The sequence below is a fragment of the Mya arenaria genome, chromosome 6, assembly GCF_026914265.1.
Source record: "Mya arenaria isolate MELC-2E11 chromosome 6, ASM2691426v1".
In the NCBI taxonomy this organism is placed as follows: Eukaryota; Metazoa; Mollusca; class Bivalvia; order Myida; family Myidae; genus Mya; species Mya arenaria.
In genome coordinates, this window is record NC_069127.1 from 76,305,963 (window position 1) to 76,323,092 (window position 17,130).

The window sequence follows — 17,130 nt, forward strand, 5'->3', positions numbered from 1 at the left end:
TAAACCATTTAAGGACTTAATGTCCAGTTGTGATGGACGTCAAGCCCGTATTAGGCAAGTGCTCATAAACCGGTTTAAGCCCTATGGTATATTTCTACTGACTTTGCCATTGCGGTTACAACAACGTTCACCAACTACTAATAAAAATATGAATTAACAAGTGAAACCGAACCGTCTTATTCAACCAGTGGTAGTAAGCCGCACAGGCGGTAACAAGAAGTCTCAGGTTCGTCACAAGGCAACGGCAGGGAGGTTGGGTGTGAAGAAAAACCGAGATGTTTGCACTTTTATACACTCTATTCAAGAATTCAAGTTCATAAATTAAATTCAAATGTAAATAATACTGTAAAACAAAACAAAAGTAAGAGTAAAAATTATGCATACGGTCAATGTGACTCTAGTGACAGTTCGTGACAACATTGTTGTAAAAAACCTCTGTTTTGACCGAATAAATAAATAAAATAATAAATATGGCCCTGGCATAACAGACTCAGGAAGGAATGCATTTCCTTCCACATTGACTATAATCTCTTGAACAAAAATATACATACATCCCTGTGTAACAATATTTTACATTTGAAACACAGAATCATAATACTCTTCAGTAAAAACAACAACAAATGATAGGATGATTAATCTCAATAAAGTTCGTAAAAAAGTTGCTTAAGACCGCTTAATTTGGATCTTGTCCTCGATACTTTTCCCACAACTATTGCACGTGTTCAGAACGGATGCGCAGTCTTTGCATACAACCAGATGACCACATGGCCGAAAAACAGTGTCATGTTCATTGTGCAAACAGATCTGACATATAATCAATCTTTTCAGTTTCTGGTTCTCCTCTTCCATGGTTTCTCTCTCATTTATACCTTGGAAAAATTCAAATCATATACATATTATTACAATAAGAATTGTTTACAAATGAAAAACGTAGCCATCATAAAGTATATTGTCTCTGGCAAGTTCAATACAGATATCTTGGAAGGTTTTACAGTTGTGGCAAATATTAATGCTTTCACAATGATGATGCTGACACCAAGGTTACGACACAAACAAAAAACAGACTAAAAATGGTCAATACTAAGATTGTGATTTCCCAAAATCAATCTCCCTTATAACAAAGTTTTTAACAGAGACCGGTCCTGTTGTAAGGCAAGTTTTCAGAACCTATATTGAGTCCATGAACATCTTGACAGTAAGAAGGCTCTGTGATTGGAAGAAATTATTCAAAATATTTGCCTTGTCAATGTTCGATTCGTAGACGATGCCATCGTAGATGAGAGGGGGATCTGGTTGGATACCGAAGTGAGACTACTATTTTTATCTAAAGAATTAATCTTTATGCTTAGCAGTTCTTATAGTATAATGGCGTTGCGTCCATCAGGTTTGCCAGTATTGTTCATAGTTCGAGCGTCTGGCTCTTGCTTATGCTCTTCGTCTCTGACGAGGTAGTTAACGGATTTCATAATAAAACAAAAGAGGCTCTGAGAGAAAAATTGTATTGAACTTTGACAATATACATATTCCACAAAATGTCATAAGTTGATAAGAAAAATGTTAAGCTTAAATATTGAAATGTTTGTGATGAAATGAATTCCACTCAAAAGATGACTAACCGATCGGAGTTTGATATAGTCCCTTTGTGAAAGCTTTTCGTTTAGATTTTGATATGGCTGTTTTGTTAAATTTCAAAATTCAGTTAATAGGGAAGTGATAACGAACTAACTGATACAAAAAAGTTTCCGATTACCATCTTTTGAAACAATATCTGATGATGAAACTACAATAAAGTCGAGAAGATGTTCTGAGGTTTCGGTAAAATGAGTAGGGTCACAGATGACTTGTGACATATTGAATTGTTGACTCAATCTTTTGTTTAGATAATAATTTATTCAAATCAAGGCTAAAGTCTCATATAATGACCCTATCTTTTATGCCGGTATCAACCGCCAGTGGTATAGAGATTGTTATGGTTTTAAGTTCATATGAAGTGAAATTAGGAGGTCTGTAAAAAGTATCAACAGAAGGCGTTTAGATGTGTTATTCGCACCAAATACTTCCTACAGTATTCACTTAAATATCACGTCGCTTTTATACAAATATGTCAGATTTAATGGAGAATTAGACACTTTCAAGACAGTCAGTAGATCTGTCTCCTCGAGGGGGAGGTATAAAAGGCAGGGAATATCGGGAGATTAAATGCTTCAGTAAAGGCTTAGATATAAAAGTTATGTTAGTCAGCATACACTGTCTTTTTTGCCGTAAAACAATTGCGCATTGTTGTGTATTATACTCAAGCTACCATCAACGGCAGAAAAGGTTTCATAATTGGAAATGATCGGAAGGATAAAACGCACTGAAAACCAACAAATAAATTAAAAATAAGTTTAAGGTTTAACATATTTTGCTTGACCTTGATAGCAGTATAATACCTCATTCGATATGGGCATATTTCAGTAGACATTTAAAATTATGTTAAACTGAGATCAAACAGCTCAATGAATGATGGATATCTGCATTCTAACTGACCAGTTTCATGGAAAATAGGAAAAAGAATGAAAAATGGAAGAAAATATGTAGGGGGAAAGTTGAGTAACACAACAAGAACATCTGAGATAAGCGTTGCCTCTGATATATAGATATTTGGGACACTTTATCAGGTTTTTACGTGAATATTCACTGTATTTTGCGAATGATAAAATTAAAGAAGGCATTATAATCAAGAAATTATTTTATAAAGTGTTATTGTAAATCAAGTGCAACGTCTGAAAATATATATTATAATAAACAATAATATAATTACTAATTAAGCAGCTACCTCAGAAACTTGAAGTTGTTGAATGACAGATATTAAGGGAAAAGGTGCAAACGGTTTCGGCGTGTGATTCATGTAACATATAAATTATACGTAAAGAAAGGGTTATTCTTAATACAAATCAACTTATTGAACATGTGCCGCGGAATTTGAGACGATGTCAACGTTATTGTTACCAAATAGTGCAGTAGTTCAGTGTGACTGAGTATGTGCCTTTAATCTGTCAACATGAGTACACGCTTTTCTGCGGACATGCGAGGTTCAAAATGACGTCAGATCGACCTACGTCTAATTTCATCAATGAATGGCGTTGCTGTTATTGCATGCGGATTAGATAATGTCTTAATGATATTTAATCTTTTTAGGACATTACCAATAGGTTCAGATGATGATACCTATTATTTATTAAAGTGAAATATGTGATCATTACGAATAAATGTGATTTAATAAGTTATTTAATATGTGAAGTGGTTTAAGGTTATCCTGCATGAAAAAGTGGGTGAGGAAGGCAATACAATAAAATGTTTGAAAAGTTCAATTTAGTTTTGAAGAACATTTTTTTTTCAGGATTAGAACTAACACACTTTGCAACATATAAGCGAAAATTAAAAGTTGAGCTAATTTTATCAAAGAAGATTTTATCAGGAATAGTTTCAAAAAGCATTTGCTTTACATACTACCTTCATCTTCTTCAGTGGAGCAACCGTGTTCAGAATTGTCTACACCGAAACTTAAAAAGAAATTGGGGTCGTCTTCCGCTTCCAGCAATATAGATGCAATATCAGCAGCTGTTATCTTCGCGTGTGGGCCTGTTGGAGACAAAACATGCTGAACAAATAGCAGACTCTGTTCTGAACCAGAACAAACCTTTAACCTCAGGATCAGACGTGTTTACAATTTTATAATAATCCCAACGCATGGAATAAAAGTTTACCATTCTTAATTCGAATCACAGAAATGGCTCTCATGGCATCTTCTTTTGGATATCCATTTTCTATTACAGCTTGCACTGCAGAATTCAAAGAATCACTTCTGACATCTTCTGTCTGCAATTGAAACTACATAAATCAGACCGTTGAACAGCCAAACGTGAGCCCAGTTTGCTGTGGTTTGGTGACCTTGCTTATGTTATTTTTAGCATTGACCAGCCAAACGTTATGCAGTAAACTGGCTAAATGCTATTGGATCATTGACCAGCCAAACGTTATCAAGCAAATTGGCTGAATACTATTGAAACATTGAACAGTCAAACGTTATCCAGCGAATTGGCTAAATGCTTTTGGATCAATGAACAACCAAAGGTTATCCAGCAAATTGGCTAAATGCTATTGTATTATTGAACAGCCAAACGTTATCCAACAAGTTGGCTTAATGCTATTGGATCATTGAACAGTCAAACGTTATCCAGCAAGTTGGCTTAATTCTATTGGATCATTGAATAGCCAAACGTTATCCAGCAAAAATCGCTAAATGCTATTGTATCATTGAGCAGCCAAACGTTATCCAGTAAATTGGGTTTTATGCTATTGGATCATTGAACAGCCAAACGTTATCCAGCAAATTGGCTTAATGCTATTGGAACATTGAACAACCAAACGTTATCCAGCAAATTGACTTAATGCTATTGGATCACTGAACAGCCAAAAACGATACCAGTTTGGTTTCGTAAGAAACATGCTTGATTGTATGTACCATTGAAGGCGTGTCATCCTCTGGATTATCTCCGTCCTCCACTTTCCTGAAAAACATTTTCCCCTTTGTAATGAGTACATGATGACAGGCCGGGTACCATTTGGCGTGCTCAACCATTGGGTCGTCCCCGGGTTCCCAGTTTCGGAGCCCTCCGCCGCAGTGGTAGCAGCGAACACTGTCCTGTACACCTGGAAATGGAAAAAAAGCAATACAAAATGATTCACTGAATGAAAGAACAAACACCGGAACATAAAACCGACAGAGTAAGTCCACTGAAATGAGAGCAAGACTGTTCCTTCTTAGCACAAGGACGAACGAAACGCTGCTTAACTGCAGGACAGATAAGATAAGATAAGCTTTAACATCTTTTGCTTAACCTTGATAACAGTATAATACCTCATTCGATATGGGCATATTTCAGTAGACATTTAAAATTATGTTAAACTGAGATCAAACAACTCAATGAATGATGGATATCTGCATTCTAACTGACCAGTACCATGGAACATAGGGAAAAGAATGCAAAATGGAAGAAAATATGTAGGGGGAAAGTTGAGTAACACAACAAGAACATCTGAGATAAGCGTTGCCTCTGATATATAGATATTTGGGACACTTTATCAGGTTTTACGTGAATATACACTGTATTTTGCGAATGATAAAATTAAAGAAGGCATTTAATAAAGAAATTATTATATAAAGTGTTATTGTAAATCAAGTGCAACGTCTGAAAATATATATTATAATAAACAATAATGTTATTGCTAATTAAGCAACTACCTCAGAAACATGAAGTTGTTGAATGACAGATATTAAGGAAAAAGGTGCAAACGGTTTCGGCATGTGATTTATGCAACATATAAATTATAAGTTAAGAAGGGTAATTCTTAATACAAATCAACTACTTGAACATGTACCGCGGGATTTGAGAAGATGTCAACGTTATTGTTACCAAAAAGTGCAGTAGTTCAGTGTGACTGAGTATGTGCCTTTAATCTGTCAACATGAGTACACGCTTTTCTGCGGACATGCGAGGTTCAAAATGACGTCAGATCGACCTACGTCTAATTTCATCAATGAAAGTCTTCGCTGTTATCGCATACGGATTAGATAATGTCTTAATGATATTTTATCTTTTTAGGACATTACCAATAGGTTCAGATGATGATACCTATTATTTATTAAAGTGAAATATGTGATCATTACGAATAAATGTGATTTAATAAGTTATTTAATATGTGAAGTGGTTTAAGGTTATCCTGCATGAAAAAGTGGGTGAGGAAGGCAATACAATAAAATGTTTGAAAAGTTCAATTTAGTTTTGAAGAACATTTTTTTTTCAGGATTAGAACTAACACACTTTGCAACATATAAGCGAAAATTAAAAGTTGAGCTAATTTTATCAAAGAAGATTTTATCAGGAATAGTTTCAAAAAGCATTTGCTTTACATACTACCTTCATCTTCTTCAGTGGAGCAACCGTGTTCAGAATTGTCTACACCGAAACTTAAAAAGAAATTGGGGTCGTCTTCCGCTTCCAGCAATATAGATGCAATATCAGCAGCTGTTATCTTCGCGTGTGGGCCTGTTGGAGACAAAACATGCTGAACAAATAGCAGACTCTGTTCTGAACCAGAACAAACCTTTAACCTCAGGATCAGACGTGTTTACAATTTTATAACAATCCCAACGCATGGAATAAAAGTTTACCATTCTTAATTCGAATCACAGAAATGGCTCTCATGGCATCTTCTTTTGGATATCCATTTTCTATTACAGCTTGCACTGCAGAATTCAAAGAATCACTTCTGACATCTTCTGTCTGCAATTGAAACTACATAAATCAGACCGTTGAACAGCCAAACGTGAGCCCAGTTTGCTGTGGTTTGGTGACCTTGCTTATGTTATTTTTAGCATTGACCAGCCAAACGTTATGCAGTAAACTGGCTAAATGCTATTGGATCATTGACCAGCCAAACGTTATCAAGCAAATTGGCTGAATACTATTGAAACATTGAACAGTCAAACGTTATCCAGCGAATTGGCTAAATGCTTTTGGATCAATGAACAACCAAAGGTTATCCAGCAAATTGGCTAAATGCTATTGTATTATTGAACAGCCAAACGTTATCCAACAAGTTGGCTTAATGCTATTGGATCATTGAACAGTCAAACGTTATCCAGCAAGTTGGCTTAATTCTATTGGATCATTGAATAGCCAAACGTTATCCAGCAAAAATCGCTAAATGCTATTGTATCATTGAGCAGCCAAACGTTATCCAGTAAATTGGGTTTTATGCTATTGGATCATTGAACAGCCAAACGTTATCCAGCAAATTGGCTTAATGCTATTGGAACATTGAACAACCAAACGTTATCCAGCAAATTGACTTAATGCTATTGGATCACTGAACAGCCAAAAACGATACCAGTTTGGTTTCGTAAGAAACATGCTTGATTGTATGTACCATTGAAGGCGTGTCATCCTCTGGATTATCTCCGTCCTCCACTTTCCTGAAAAACATTTTCCCCTTTGTAATGAGTACATGATGACAGGCCGGGTACCATTTGGCGTGCTCAACCATTGGGTCGTCCCCGGGTTCCCAGTTTCGGAGCCCTCCACCGCAGTGGTAGCAGCGAACACTGTCCTGTACACCTGGAAATGGAAGAAAAGTAATGCAAAATGATTCACTGAATGAAAGAACAAACACAGGAACATAAAACCGACAGAGTAAGTCCACTGAAATGAGAGCAAGACTGTTCCTTCTTAGCATAAGGACGAACGAAACGCTGCTTCACTGCAGGACAAATAATATTCCATATCTGCAATGAATGCAACTTCTAACGGACTGCAGTACAAATGAAAATAAAAAGATCTTCATATTAAATTTAGAGTAATGATTAATAATAAAATGCATATGACACTTATTATACTTTCTTAACGATGACTTGTTTTCCATGACCTTTTTAGTAACTGTTCGATACATATATGAGTTTACTTTTGTTCGATATAAATGAGTTTACTACTGTTCGAAATGAATGAATTAAATACTGTTCGATATGTATGTTTATACCTCTGTTCGATATGTATGATTTTACTATTGTTCGATAGTCACGCTTTAAATTCTGGTCGAAATGTACCATTTAGTACTATTAGACTTTAGTCAGTTGCAGCTTATCTTTAATTTAAAAAAATGAAATGAACATGCATTTCGGTTTTAATAAAATAAATGCTGTATATTTATATTTTTAATTCAAATAATTTTAATCAAATGTTCCTTTACAGCTGTAGATAAGTATTTAAAAAAATAAATTAAATAAATAAATATACATCTTGTGTAGACGGCAACATCGTTTTGATTGGTAAATATAGAAACAGGTAATGTTTTAGTTTATTTGTACTCATATTGATAAGTTATGTCCTTGAACTAAGTATGGTAGTAAATTGTTTTGGTAGATAATTATAGAAACAGGTAATACTTCATGTTTACCCAGTATCATAGTTAAACGTCCTTGAACTTTAAATGGAAACACACTAGAAATACGGAAGTTTAATAACAGGAACGATAAAACTGATAGACAATAAAATAAAATAGGTTATAGTCCACTAATAGAAGCTATACCGCCAATGATCCCTTTTGTTGAGATGATACACCTAGTATAAAACATCTTAGGTAAAATGGTTGAAATATTAATACATAAGCCAAAGAGCATTTTGCAAAAAAGACTTTACATCTATCTGATCGACACGCCTATCAACAAAATCCATTAAACGTTCTACATAATATAAATTTACAAAAATTGAATTTTCATTTTTTTATTACCTGTATAAACTAAGCCTGCATCCACCAGATCTTCCACTTTGACATGTGCATCAGCTGGCCAAGGCGTTGAAGCGGCCGTGAAAGACGCAGTTCTTCGCGACGCCAGTGCATACTGCGGGTATTTCGGTTTCAGGGTACTTATTCCCAAAGCAAGCGGTGTGGGTTTGGAACCCTCCTTCTCCTGTTTCGTAGAAACTACATCAGAACAACTGTTTCTGGCTGCCATATGTTTGCACATTTAAACTTTTGTTATCAATGATCGTTGGTAAGCTAAATTGCGCATACTCTTCACGGGTATAGTTACAGCTTATCAATGCAAACATGTGCCGTATGGCCGGTGATTTAAAGTAGTCCCATTGTTACAATTTTGAAATCTTGTCGATACAAATGTTAAACCTGAGCTCGTATACGATATATCTTTTTTTCTGCAGAGTGCAATGCAATGACATATATTTATAACGTTTTGATGGAAATCCAACCTAATTTGGCCTAATTATTTTGCCATATTTCTGCAAACACTTATCGCAAACCTCTGTATTGCTTCTGTGCAAATATAAACACCACGAGACAAGACGTTCTCAGTGGATAAAAGGAATGAGTAAAACAATCACGAAAGTGCAATGATAGTAAGCGTTTGTCCTCGTTTTCGCGAATTAAACAATTTTCATGAAAATAATGTTTTCATGGAAGTAATTATTATGCAGCTAGTTATAAGTAAAATCACTCAACTCGATGACACATGCATTTGGAAGGTTTAAATTTGGATTACGAATAATATTGGCCTTATTCTTAAACAGACATTCTATTTAATTCTGTAAGGCCTAGATGTCTTTTTACATATTATGCAGATAAAATAATTGTTTGAGAATGACAATCATATGCTTTAGATATTAAATGCTTCATCGGCCAATTCAGTTAATTATGTCTTGCTTATGAAATATGTCTCGAATTAAAATGTCGGTCAGGGTTACAGGTCAACCGTTTATGCGCCATGATGTTTAGTTTTTTTAAAGCACGGAAACTTTGTTTTATTTGATGTATTAGATGGCAGGCTATGTAGGGAACAAGACACTTGCACATTGTATGATAACGTTGCTGTACCACGCCGGCTTTTTTATCACTGGAATCAGGGGATTTTGGTAGCGCAAACATGGACTTTTCCTCAGCGACACCCTGATACATTATATGCTCAATCCATTTTATTCTGACAATCACTTGATATAAATAAACAAAGGTTTTACATTAACATTTCAATTGCGTGAAACGCATTTAAAATTCAAAACGTGATAAGAACAATAATACGACATATCTCTTCGATAGAGTAACAAAATAATGCAAAATATACACTTGAAAAAAGTCACTACATAATTATTCTGATAAGTAAGCATCAACAACTCGCATGTCCCCAATACATGTGAACAAAAGTTTCAACTGAACTGTCATCCATCTTAGGTTAACTAACGTATTATGTTTTAAATGTTGACAACAAAACGGTAATAACACACGTCTTGATGTGTCCTCTCCTCCCATCTTATCGAACAGACCCAACTCTTGGCATGCTGTTTCCGGGTTTAATGTCACCCCTGCTTGGGATTTAACCTTCAACCGTTTGCCTATAAAAGAAGTTATAGCCTTCACTATTGTTAGATACTGAAATCGAAATGAACATGTGCTAAGCAATGACATATTTAATTGCTTTAATATTTTCGACATTATCAAACACTGATTCTTTCATGTTTAAGTGGGACTAACCATATGTTTTGCACGAAAGAAGTGAAAGTAATACAAGAAACTCACAAACACATCTCGAATGTAGTTCTCCCCCTTTGATAATATAACGTGGTAACACCCATTGTTAAAGCGAGCGTGTCTTTCCCAAGGGTCGTCATTGACATACCAGTCAGAGATAGCAATGCCACAATAGTAACACCGGCAAATCCTTCCTCCTTCAAGTAGGTATGTAAACTCATTGTATACACTTACTATGATATGGGCGATTGCGAATATATCAATATCAAAGGAAACATGGTATTTCAATTAAATGCAATAAAATAAAGTAAAATTTCAGGCGGTTGCTTCTTTTAATCCAATTTAAACGATATCTTAACCAAAGAAACTGGGTCCCATTTCTATTAAAAATAAACTCCTTGTAAACAAGTTGTACTTAACCTATGTAAATGAATCCAGCTTCGGCCATATTTTGCGAAGTTGGCATTTCGATATCTCCTTGAATGTTCCCAAACGTGTGGTTTCTGGCTTCAGCCGACAACAAATGTGCTTCCATCGGGTCCCGGTACTGTATCCCGGTCAAGGTGCGAAAATCCGTTATCCTTCCCCTGTATGTGTCCTTCAAGTCATATAACAAGGTTGGTGTTAAGAATCGCTGGACACCTAAAGAGCAAAGTTATTGTTAGTTATACAGGTAAAATGGTACTTTTAGCAAGTGAACATTCAACCATTATTGTAACAAAGACTTGTTTACTTCCACTTAACTACATAAAGGCAATTTACTGATAATGTTACTAGAGACTTCAATTATGCAAATTGTATAACAGAAATGCTCTGTTTCTCTATTTTAGCGCGACAAAAGATAGAAACGATCTTTAATTTGTTATTACATTTTGAACCTAATACTTAAAGCTGCACTCTCAAAGGTATACCATTTTTACAACTTTTTTATTTGTTTGTCTTGGAAAGAGCAAAGTTTTGCGTAAATATCTGCAAAACAATGATAAAAGATTGCTGATAAAAGATATGGTCGCAGATTTGCATATTTCCGTTCGAAAACTAATGTTTTATGGCTTAAACCGTTAATAACGGTTTTTTTTAAAAAAAATGCAAAACACATCAAGTTTTGAACTATAAAATAAGAATCTGCGATTATTTTTGTCAGTACTCTTATATCACTGGATTACATGGATTTTCGCAAAAAATGGCTCTTTCCAAGACAAACAAATAATTTCAAAACGTTCAATCTGTGAGAGTGCAGCTTTAAATGTGATCATATGTTTGATTTCGTTACTGATTTGACACACACACACTAAATAAATAAAGAAACGTATGGGACAAGTAGCCATACATTTAACCAATCTACTGTTTACAAGTACAATGATCAGGGCCATACAAACACCGAACAAGAGAGATCACAACAGCAATTAAATATGTCATGTGTATTCAAGCATTGACAGAGCGTACTATTTTTGACCGCTTTACCATGTAATCATTTGTAGTAACGATCTGATATGCCTACTATGAACGTGGCCCTGAAGGGCCCCCGTTCAAAAACGAACTTTAGAAAGGAGGTAGAGCTATGTACAGTGATAAGAACGGGCAAATATAAAATCACCGTTAGCTCAATATCAGCAGCCGTCTCTTGTTTAACAAATTGCCATTAACTTTTAATTGCAATAACATTTTAAACATTAAGTTCACATACTTATACAGACATATTTAAAAGTTGTATTTCAGTATTTCATTCCAGTATTCGTCAAAATAAATCTACGGGTGTGAACACCCCTTCAGCTACAATCCCATATAACATACTAAGACTAATATTAACGAACGATCTTCATTTGCCAAAAGACTCGATCTATTCGAGCGTGCAAATCACTATTTCGTAGTTACATCCATGACGGTATGTTTATGAATCAACTAATTAAAATTGTATTTATATAAAACGGTAAACGCTATATTTGAATCACCTTGAGGATTGTCTTCATATATTTGAACTTCTCTTCCGGGTTCAAACCTCCTTTCTCGTATATTTGCGGTCACTGCAATTGCACCTCGCTGCAAAATAAAACCAGAACCTTCTTCTGTTTGGCAGAATCATTAGAATACCGCTGTTCAACCATGCATTTACACGTTCTTAAAATAGAACCATTTTGCAAAATAAAATAAATTAAACAAGACGAGGAAAACATATGCAGACCCGAAATACCGCCATATCTACATTTTACATCTGATACCCTTTATTATCATCAAATCATATTGGTTTAACGTTTTCTATTGGATTGAACGTGGTCACGTGTTAAGTAATAAATATACATTGACTCGTTTGCAAAATCTTTTGGGTACGAAATTGTAACGTCATAACGTTTTTCTTCCTACCCAAACACCGACTGTCTTTTTTACTTCACCTGTACTATACTTGGCGCCCAAACCCCATTGTTTTCCATGCTGTATGCCCGGTTTATGAAGTCAATTCCCTTTTCAGCAATCACATTCATGCAGTGGGGAAATCTGGCAAACGTAGCGTGGGACATCCAAGGGTCATCGCCAGGTGTTGGACATATAATGTTGTTGCAGCAAAAACAGCGCAGAGCTCCATGAGCTATTTATTTAACACAAAATAAATTGCGGTTTCATACTATCATTTTGCAGAAAAGGTTCGATACATATATATTGAACATTTTTATGTGTTATTTGAAATTTTAGGAAAAAATGCGCGTTGTTTCGTGGCTACATCACTATTAATAGGGACTTTAAAGTAATGAGTAAATACTTTATTGTTCAACATATGAGGGTCTAATGATAAACGTTACCATGTTTAAAAAATCCCGATCTTGCCCATTCTGTTACATTGAACCAATATCTGGTCCTTCCAAAATCTTGCATGGACAGTACTCTTTGAGAAATGTGTCTGTTTTGCATGGCTACTTTCTTGTGAGACTGTTTGCAACTTTTTTCTTAAAAGTAAATAACTGAAATCATTTGAGCAAGATAAAATAAAGGTTAATTACGACTTGGTTAGTAAATCACACAATTATGATGCTTGGAAAAAGTAATTTCTAAAACAAAATAAAGCTTTTACTTTGGATGGCTTTTAATAGACACCATTTAATTCAGTTTTACATCCAACACGTTTCATATTTATTGCAAATATGTAAAATTAAAAAACCACCAATTTTTACAACAATTTGTTTTCGCAATCGCATGATTTACTGATGATATGAAGTAAATTGCTTGCATCGATTTACCACGAGTCAACCGAAAAGTCGTTAACCCTTCAATGTACTAATTGGATGCATCTGACCAATAAAAGCGAGCGGTTTTTTTTTTATCATGGCAGCGACCTTAAGGGGCTAATCATAATTTAAAACATAATACTCAAAATGTTTCAATCCAACTATGTATTTTCACTTAAATAAAATTTTTAGTCTGATTATTAGTCAACTAGTTGCTTGATTAACAGCTTACGTCACTTGAAAACAAATCATTAACTTAGTTTACGCTACCACGCATGCACCCACACCCACACCAAAACCCACACACGCCAACGCCCACACACACGCATGCACGCGCGCAAGACTACACCCCCCCACGACCCCCCACACGCACACCCACATACCCACCTACCCACTCACACGCACGCACGCACGCACGCACACACACACACACACACACACACACACAGGTTTTTGTATAGGCGCAAAATCAGAATAACAAACTGGTTTATGTTGTTATTAGTGAACGAGCTGTAACAAATGTAAATGTCATGTTGATATAAACCTACTTACAAGCTCAACATATCCTTCGAAAATGCAAAAATACCCGAAAATCCGCCATTTTGTATCGTACTAAACATGTCCATCACTTACGTTGGATATCTGGATAGCTCACATAAGGAAGTATGCACTGATTTGTAGATGGATTAATTATATATTTTTGTTGAATTATGGATTATATAAGTATACAAACTTCTTTGAAACAATGTTTACCTTTATTGACAAATTGCTTTTCTTATACATGAAATGACACATGTATAACGCCCACCCAAATTGAATCTTATAGGCTTAATATTAAACTCCTATTTTAGCACTAGGAAGCTCCCTTTAGATATTTTTGTTTATCTCTGTTGTAAAATGAAACAAAACTCACAACGTCACCATTGGGTTTAACTGACAATTAAGGACTTATACTACCTAAAACGAGAGTGAAAACATGTTATTTCTTTTATTTATATCATTTGGTAGTTTTTCGGTTAAGAATAAAAATAACGCAAATCAACAGCAACCTCTTTAAAACTCACTTCAGTATTTTGTTTAAAATAGTCAATTAAATACATGACAATCAATACAGTAATTCGATATGATAACAAGGATTAACTGTCATTAAATGGCCAACACTACTCTAGCAAATTTTCTTACCTGCAAATCCAAGCTATTGTAACATGAACACATTTATTCTTATCAAACACATTTCAATCCTAGATATGCACAGATATGGAAAACATTCGCTAATGTTCAACACGAAATTGAGTAGTTTCTTTTTTAAATATATATACATAACTGAACTATATCAGTTGCACACATGGGTCTATTGGGATCCCTTGGATTGCTATTAAAAGCATTTGAGTCAAACGACTATATATAGCGTTCATGTTCGATTAAATAGAACATTTAGGCTATGTATGTCTTCACTGTCTTTGTGACCTCTCTTTCACAGTCTGGGCACGTACTGGTGTTTGGTGCGCACTCCCCACAGATCGCCCTATGTCCACAGGGTATCAGCAACATGCAGGACGGCCTCTCTCTACAGACCCTGCACTCCAACATGGCCCGTCGTCGCCGGTTGTCCTCCTCTAGTTCAGATATTGACATATCTGAGGTCACTGGTGCTGAAGCACAGGGAGATACGGAAGTTTGCAATCTAATTCAAATTTAACTCAGATATGTTCGTGAAAATATATAAATCATATAAACGTCGAACTAAATGTTGTACACAGCTCTTTATTTTACTTCCTACCATTTCATCAGTGACAATGGTACAGTGATGTTTCATGTGTTATGTAATACTTTATAAAATTAACATATCCAAAAAACAACAACCTTTTATTGAAACATCTGACGACAATGCAGCAGGTTTTGAAAATCCAGGCCTCTAAAAATGTTCCAAAATAGTTACTGAGATTGGAAAACAAAAAACGTTCAATTGGAGTAAACATGCATTAATTATTATCATTATTGTTATAGGAATTATTGCATATGATAGCATTGCTGAATATAAATTTTACTTTATAATTGGAAAACAATCTGTTAAAGGGTTGTTTCTACTCTTGCTTACATTTGTCAGAAAAGGGCACATCTTTGACACTTCTTCATGTATCAGCATTGGGTCGTCGTCTTCCTTGAAATAACGAAGCGATGTTCTACAGCTAAAACACATCACTATGTCATGGTAACCTGGAAGAGAAAATATGAACCGAATTCAAGTTAGATTCAAAAGAACGGTCCTTTAAAGAACTTTCGAAATCCATATTGATGATACATACCTGTTGAATAGAAACCAGCTTCAGCCAACTTTAAAGGTGAAGGTTTGTACTGCCAATTTTGAAAAGTTTCTAGTCTATCATTTAAGATATCCATAATGGTATTTTTCTGCAATGCTTATATGCTTGAATGTTCACACAGTATTTGAATATGTAAGAAACGTAAACTTTAACTTCCGAGAATCCACATAAATGTATACACGTAATCGGGATCCCTTTTATTAAGAAGATCTAAATTTAGTCTACATAAATCAAACATACTCACGGTTTTAAATACATAAAACTTAAAATTATATAGATTTGTGATAACCATTTAACTTATGAATACGTTTTGACTTTTTATTGGCACCATAAAAAAATGAGAAGTTACTTTTGTTGAACTTTATACATTCGGTGGTCTCGCTGAAACTGCAAAAACTAAAATGCATACGCGTATATATTGTCGCTTTCAATTTCAATAAGAACATTTGGTTGTATCTATGGGCAATCTGGGATTGCTCTCCGTTTAGATAATAGTGGTATGTAACCGTAACAATTTAAGTTTGTCGACAATTTCGGTAATAAAAAAATAAGAGCACGTGGATACCTGAATTATCTTATTTTCACAAATAATTAAACACCTTCCATGGTGGATTGTCCAAGAAGTTAACATAATCGTATATTGGTGTCGCTATGCTTACGATTTGCATAAAACAGTCTGCGACTATGATTATTATATGACAGTCTGTAATCGCTTGTAAAAGACCAACTCTTATGTCAGATTGGTAAAGATCTTTGTGCGATTACTTCCAATCTGTTGCACAACTAACAACGAGAAATTCTTGTGATGGACCTGCCGTTTGTTTATTGAATAAATTTTGGTTCCTTGTGGCATAGCAACACGTTTGAAATGAAGTCACATGCTGTTACTACCAGTCTTATAAGTATTATACTCGCAAGTTATCTTATTCAATATGGATGTAATCTGGCTTGAAAGGAAGACGTCGGAAAGACATCAAAGCCACAGTTATATGCACCAAAAGTAAGGCAATTTGTCTGCCCAACGTTATCACATATCATAAGTAAATATCTGCATACATTAACAGTCATTGATATTTTAATCAGGCGTAATGCCATTTTCCTTGGGAGGCTGCAATTCACTCAATTACGAAAACCACGATTTCTTTACTAACTCCACTTCGTCGGACCAAAGTATTGATACGTCCTAGCCTCGTGGTCCGTCGACGCTATCAACTGCCCCTTTTATGTTGATTAAGTATTTAAAGTGTTCCCCTCGTGACTGCCCCTCAGGTACTGGTAGCGAAACCTCTCAATGGCAGTTAAAGTTTATGTAGTGTGACCATTTCGTGTCAAAAACTAATTCACCGGGAAGACAACTCAAATCGATGTTTACAAGTTTAAAAAATGTTGAAAAAAACAGTACACCAGCGGAATAATTCATCATTTGAACATCAGGAAAAGAAAAGGTACAGTGTGGAATCGCTGGGTAGACACAGGAAAACGCTAAATCATCTTGTTGAATTTTAGAA

At 35.1% G+C, this 17,130-nt stretch overlaps 2 protein-coding genes across 6 annotated transcripts; both read right to left on the reverse strand.

Annotated features, from left to right (window-relative positions):
* Positions 1 to 288: 288 nt before the first annotated feature.
* LOC128237381 (baculoviral IAP repeat-containing protein 7-like) lies at positions 289 to 8,759 on the reverse strand. Of its 2 annotated transcripts, none has more exons than XM_052952864.1 (8): positions 8,332 to 8,759; positions 6,976 to 7,163; positions 6,218 to 6,329; positions 5,961 to 6,092; positions 4,508 to 4,695; positions 3,750 to 3,861; positions 3,496 to 3,624; positions 289 to 869 (listed from the first exon to the last, which is right to left on the reverse strand). In XM_052952864.1, exons 1-8 carry the CDS (start codon positions 8,567 to 8,569, stop codon positions 664 to 666), a joined length of 1,305 nt encoding a protein of 434 aa, XP_052808824.1. In that variant the 5' UTR covers positions 8,570 to 8,759; the 3' UTR covers positions 289 to 663. The 2 variants fall into 2 exon arrangements, with proteins under 2 accessions (XP_052808824.1, XP_052808825.1); XM_052952865.1 differs by having other exon boundaries at positions 5,964 to 6,092; positions 8,332 to 8,756.
* Positions 8,760 to 9,524: 765 nt separating this feature from the next.
* Positions 9,525 to 15,880, reverse strand: LOC128237382 (death-associated inhibitor of apoptosis 1-like). 4 transcript variants are annotated; one of them, XM_052952867.1, is made up of 10 exons: positions 15,605 to 15,873; positions 15,397 to 15,515; positions 15,162 to 15,213; positions 14,481 to 14,950; positions 12,876 to 13,019; positions 12,471 to 12,664; positions 12,033 to 12,120; positions 10,501 to 10,722; positions 10,129 to 10,277; positions 9,525 to 9,944 (listed from the first exon to the last, which is right to left on the reverse strand). In XM_052952867.1, exons 5-10 carry the CDS (start codon positions 12,982 to 12,984, stop codon positions 9,933 to 9,935), a joined length of 774 nt encoding a protein of 257 aa, XP_052808827.1. In that variant the 5' UTR covers positions 12,985 to 13,019; positions 14,481 to 14,950; positions 15,162 to 15,213; positions 15,397 to 15,515; positions 15,605 to 15,873; the 3' UTR covers positions 9,525 to 9,932. The 4 variants fall into 4 exon arrangements, with proteins under 4 accessions (XP_052808827.1, XP_052808826.1, XP_052808828.1 ...); XM_052952866.1 differs by having other exon boundaries at positions 12,876 to 13,034; XM_052952868.1 differs by lacking the exon at positions 15,162 to 15,213 and having other exon boundaries at positions 12,876 to 13,034; positions 15,605 to 15,880.
* Positions 15,881 to 17,130: the final 1,250 nt, after the last annotated feature.

What these genes read in the sequence shown, in the direction of transcription:
- LOC128237381 (XM_052952864.1), bottom strand. Translation starts at nt 8,569, where the DNA reads ATGTGCAAACATATGGCAGCCAGAAACAGTTGTTCTGATGTAGTTTCT. An exon ending in AGGATGACACGCCTTCAATG is followed by an intron (nt 6,330 to 6,975) that starts GTACATACAATC and finishes TTTCAATTGCAG; the next exon opens with ACAGAAGATGTCAGAAGTGA. An exon ending in TGTGATTCGAATTAAGAATG is followed by an intron (nt 3,625 to 3,749) that starts GTAAACTTTTAT and finishes TGTCTCCAACAG; the next exon opens with GCCCACACGCGAAGATAACA.
- LOC128237382 (XM_052952868.1), bottom strand. Translation starts at nt 12,984, where the DNA reads ATGCAAAACAGACACATTTCTCAAAGAGTACTGTCCATGCAAGATTTT. An exon ending in GGGCGCCAAGTATAGTACAG is followed by an intron (nt 12,121 to 12,470) that starts GTGAAGTAAAAA and finishes TTTATTTTGCAG; the next exon opens with CGAGGTGCAATTGCAGTGAC. An exon ending in AGCTGGATTCATTTACATAG is followed by an intron (nt 10,278 to 10,500) that starts GTTAAGTACAAC and finishes ACCTACTTGAAG; the next exon opens with GAGGAAGGATTTGCCGGTGT.